We start from the raw sequence: 5,067 nt of genomic DNA on the forward strand, positions 1-5,067 counted from the left end.
GATGTATCATTCTCAGCAGACTTTCTTAAACGTGCCTCCGTAGTTTCATGCCTCGTAATCAATGTGCCATCAAACTTCAAGCACCTTTTCAAGTCGAACCAAAATTTCTCCCTTTTTTTACTCGAGCAGCTCAAAATTTGATGGGAGGAGGAACAAATATTTACGTATGGTAAGTAATTAATTAGTAGCTGCAGCTAGTAATTCACAAGTTCACCATCACTCCGTGAAAATATTTCGATTTTAACTTGCCTTCGAAAAGCAACTACGTACTATCCATGGAGACCAAAAATATGCATCCTACTACGAGATAACAAGAGTATATGTTTAAGAAACGACGAAAAGAAAATTCTCCTCCCTGGTATGGAGACAAGAAGGTGTTACGTATATCTACATATAAAAAGCTCAGAGTGATGCCCCTGAGTGCTCAGCTTCTTTTCCACCCTTGACAAAAATACCTGGGAGAAGTGAAGCTAGCTAGATAGAGCTCTAAAGTGAGGTTGCTGTGGATCCATTAGGTTTTCTCTCAGGAACCTTGTTGTTGTGGCTTCCATCCCATGTTTCTTCAGAATTCCCTCTCCTTCCACCACCATATGCAGCGGCTGCTGCTGCTGCAACATTAAAGCCATCAGAACCATTGTAGTTTAGCAAAGCAGAACTAGCAGCATCCAAGCCGAGCCCAAGAAGGTCGAGTGTTGTTGGCTTCTTTCCAAACAACGAAGATGAATTCATCATAATATCACTAGTGGGGAGTACAAGTCCAAGCCCAGCGGAAAAAGTAGTATTATTCTCTGGCTTCATGTCCCATTTATTGCCATTGCCGTCTTGATTAGTTGAAGGGGGAAAACCTAAACCACGGAGAAATGATGGGTTTGATGTAGTTGCACCCATTTGTGCTGCTTTTTTAAGCAATGCAGTGGCAGACATGGCCGGTTGCGGAGACGGTGTGTAATGGCGCCGATCTTGGTTTGTGGGGAAGAGAGAGGAGGTCGGGTTTGGGAGATAAATTGATGGTGAAAGAGTCTGTGAAGGGGGATCCATTGCTTTAGGTGTTGGCATGGTAGGGGGACAATCAGAATGAGCTAAGCCACAAAACATTGGAAACGGAGATAGTGATGCTTGTCGTGGGATAGCAGTCAGTGATGCTGTTGAAGAAGCCAATTTACTAGCAAATACATTACTGGTTGAGCTAGCTGAGCTTGTGCTCGTAGATGAGTCATGCAGGCATATAGCTGCTGGTGTTGGTGGTGAAAATCTAATTGAATTTTCTGCCAATTCTGTGATGAGAAACAAAGAAAGAGAGGACATTAACCCAGAAAAAAAATAAAAATAAAAAAAGTAGGAAAACAAATGCATTCATCCTAAAAACCAAAAAGAAAAGGATATGATAGCAAAAAATGGTATTTTGTTCTGGAGAAACTGGCGTTATATTTTAAAGTGATTTTTTATTTTTAAATATATTAAATTATTATTGTTTTTATTTTTAAAACATATTTTAAGTGTCATGATTCAATATATATATATATATAAAGACAAAATTTAAAGTTAGAAAAACTTTTTTTTTTTTTTCAAAAACCCAAAAGGTAGTAGCTTGAACTAGAAAAGCTTTATTAAAAGCAAAAGCTCTTATGGAATCCTTTCTCTCAAAATTTCAATTCAATTATATTATAGTGTAGTTTTACGATCTTAGAGCTGACAACTTACTGACTTGTACTTACTAGCAAGCAGCTACGGCTACCCTTGAAAGCGAAACGCAACACTATCCTTCTCTCCCTCTCACACACCCACCCACCGACCCACCCACCTTCGTTAATATTCTCCGGTCTATCATCCATACGAGAACGACGTCAACAAGATACAAAACACAAACCAAACCAAACCCATTTACCCAACACAAAACTATAGACTTCAATCCATTATATTCTATCCACAGCCACAAGAAAACAATAAATAAATAAATCAACCCATGATAGTACGTACTAGCTTGCTAAAATTATGTACCTGAGCTTTGAACTGACAAACCCGGAGACACCACGCTAGTAGACGGCGTAAGTGGTGGAGGCGGTGGTGAAGCAACCACACACTTGACGTCACAACCATTCCCTTCATTCCCCGTTATCGCTAGGGTTTGCGCCCTTGCACTCTCCTCCGTTAACGCATCACAGAATGCCCTATGTGTTATAAAACTATCTCTCCTATATAAAAACAAAAACAAAAACAAAACCAAAACAATTAAAAATTAAAATCAATAACATACAAGACAAAGTGCGTAAGAAAAACAAAATTATTTGACGCTTACCTTGAAAACAAAGTGCCACAATCGCATTTATACTCTCTAGCGCCACAAGTTTTCATGTGAGCTTTCCAATCAGACTGAACAGCATATTTCTTTGAACATCTCTCACACTTCCACTTTTTCTCACCGTGCTTTCTGCTGAAGTGTTTTTTAATGCCAGTAAGGTCCCCCAGAGCTCTAACTGGGTTGTGATGTACACAAGATGGCTCTGGACACACATAGACACGTTTCCTTGGCTCTTTGTTGGTTCGTTGCTTTAGCTTCCATGGAAAGTTATGGCCTCGTCTGTGAAGTTGCAGGTCCTGGTCCCTTTGAAAGCCCTTGTTACAGATCTCACACACGAATCTGTTTGTAGCTAATAAAGACTTTGGTGATAACGCAACTACTTCTGCATCTGGATCTGAAAAGGAAGAAATTAAATTGAGTTTATTAAAAAAATTAGCTGACAAAAATAAAAGTTTCGAAATTTGGGGTTCTTTAGTAATGGTTTTTATAAGTAAATTACCTGGCATTCCAGGGAGATTTCGCTTCTTCTTTGGTTGTGGCACGGTAACGGAGAGTGGCATGCCTTGGTTACCAAATGAAGAGACAATTGTGTCCTCTCCTGAAGCTGTAGATACTTTCATTCTTAATGAATTCTCAACATCCGCCATCTCTTTCCTTCCAAAACTTCAGCTTTTTCCTGTTCAAAACTTACCATTAAAAAAAAAAAAAAAAACCTCCACTTCTCCAAGTCTCTGAGCTTGCAAAAGATGGCCGGCAGTAATCGTATACTAGCTAGAGGGTTTTGATTCACAAGGTCAACTAACGAGAGAATGGATGTTTACACCTAACTAGAAGCCTCAATGAAATGAATTCTTGGACATCAAATCACCAGGATACCAATCCACTAGAGCTGGTGTTTTGGATACTGATATTCTGATTTCTTTCAGAATTCAAGAAGGAAGAAAAAACGAGAAAAAAACAACTATGTTTTGAAAATTCTGTGTGTGTTTCTTTAGCGCTCTCTCGCAATGAAGGGAAATGAAGCCCCGTTTTCACTCGGCCAGTGACTCATCACACCCGAGTTTCATAGTCCCAAAAGGCGGCTACTTGAATTCATGCTCATCTTCAGAGGGGAAAGAGAGGACCAGAGGGAGACACAAATAACATTGAAGACAGGAGAGAAGAATTTTGGATGACGTGGAGAAAGTAATTTTGTTTTTTTACAAAAAAAAAAAGAGTTGAAGCGGCGCCATTTAACCGTGGTTGATCTTGAACCTGTACTTTATGGATTTATTTAATTGTAGTTAAGAGAGCTTATGCATTTTGCCAGGGCACCAACTCTCTCCCGCTGAGCTGCGCAATAAATCCTACCGTCCACGTGTCAAATCATGCTGTTTGCTGACATTTGTCGTCACTAGTCGGACTAGGCGGTGCTTGTCGTTTTATGGAGAATAAATTATTTTGATGTTAAAAAAATTAGTAAAAACATTATTTTAATTATATCTAGCTGCATATTTTTTTGGGAACTTTTCGAAAGGCAATAATAATGGAAAGACATTAGTACCCATGCTAGATTAGGATTTCACATAGGATAGTTCGGTTTATCGGCATATACTTCTAATAATCTTATGTATTTTTATTTCAGCAATTACCTATCCTTAAATTTGTACTCGTGACTTGGATTCTGTAATTGTGTGGCTTGTGCTTCTTCGGCTATGCATAATAAATCCTCATTTTCACATGTGTGTTTGATTTTGTTTGTTAAGGGAAAAAACCCCATTTGTCTCATGTACTTTGAATGTAAATATGTTATATGTTCCACGTGTCTTTCCTATGTATTGTTGAAATTTGATACATATATTTGAAATTAATTATATTTAAATTATATGATTATTTATTTTTTCTATAATTTGATTCTTATCATAAAAGTAAAAGATATATATTTTATTGATTAGTCACAAAATCCAAATTATTTAAGAATAAAACTGATATGTTAGATAATTAATTAATCTTTTAATTCAATTAATTCATTTATTTTTACTAGAAAAATAATTTCACTTAAAAGTTTCTTAGTTGTCCATGTAACAAAGAGGGGATTTATGTCATTGTAATTCAATCTCTTCCACTCATATGTGATTTTTCATAACTTATTTCATCTTAAACAAATTTTTATCTAGTAAAGCATAAAGTTTTCTCTAAAGAATAAGTTCTCTTACTTCCTATCAAAACTCTTAAAGCTATTGACTTAAGTAATTATTCCACCTTGAACATCTCCTCATTAAACCTCTTTAAATACGTTCATGTAGACTCACTCTCTTGTTGGGTAAAACCATATAATTTCATTGAGCTTTTCTTGGTGAGTATGCTGATGATAATTTCTTCATTGAACCTTTTCAAATATATTCGTGTAAACTCGCCCTCTTACTAGGTAAAATCAAAGAGTTTCATAGAGCTTTTTTTGACAAGTATGGTGATTCTAAAACGTGTCATTAACTTAGCACATAAGTCACTGATTAGTACTTAAAAGTGCATTTTTATCAAGGTTTTATATCATCATTTTGCACTTGAAGTATCAACAACTCCTTAACTAAAGCATGTTTTATAATAACATATCTAATAATATAAGATACCTTTAATTTATGGTAAATGTTCATTTTAAATATAGGTCTCTCACATAAATGAAAGGATTGATTGATGACTTTAAGAACTTAAATTGCAAAGACAAAGAGATGGCTAAACTCCAAAAAGAGATGTCGGTGCAATCCATACCGGAACACTATTCGGTAATT

The 5,067-nt window shown here is 36.4% G+C and overlaps 1 protein-coding gene across 1 annotated transcript; it reads right to left on the minus strand.

Annotated features, from left to right (window-relative positions):
* Window positions 1-209: 209 nt before the first annotated feature.
* LOC105136942 (zinc finger protein NUTCRACKER-like) lies at window positions 210-3,474 on the minus strand. The gene is made up of 4 exons (XM_011042462.1): window positions 2,799-3,474; window positions 2,297-2,693; window positions 1,999-2,192; window positions 210-1,274 (listed from the first exon to the last, which is right to left on the minus strand). The coding sequence occupies exons 1-4, from the start codon at window positions 2,944-2,946 to the stop codon at window positions 487-489; spliced, it is 1,527 nt and encodes a 508-aa protein (XP_011040764.1). The 5' UTR covers window positions 2,947-3,474; the 3' UTR covers window positions 210-486.
* Window positions 3,475-5,067: the final 1,593 nt, after the last annotated feature.

This window comes from Populus euphratica, unplaced genomic scaffold (assembly GCF_000495115.2).
Source record: "Populus euphratica unplaced genomic scaffold, PopEup_1.0 scaffold59.1, whole genome shotgun sequence".
Lineage (NCBI taxonomy): Eukaryota > Viridiplantae > Streptophyta > Magnoliopsida > Malpighiales > Salicaceae > Populus > Populus euphratica.

What these genes read in the sequence shown, in the direction of transcription:
- LOC105136942 (XM_011042462.1), bottom strand. Translation starts at nt 2,946, where the DNA reads ATGGCGGATGTTGAGAATTCATTAAGAATGAAAGTATCTACAGCTTCA. An exon ending in AAATCTCCCTGGAATGCCAG is followed by an intron (nt 2,694 to 2,798) that starts GTAATTTACTTA and finishes CTTCCTTTTCAG; the next exon opens with ATCCAGATGCAGAAGTAGTT. An exon ending in TGTGGCACTTTGTTTTCAAG is followed by an intron (nt 2,193 to 2,296) that starts GTAAGCGTCAAA and finishes GTTTTTATATAG; the next exon opens with GAGAGATAGTTTTATAACAC.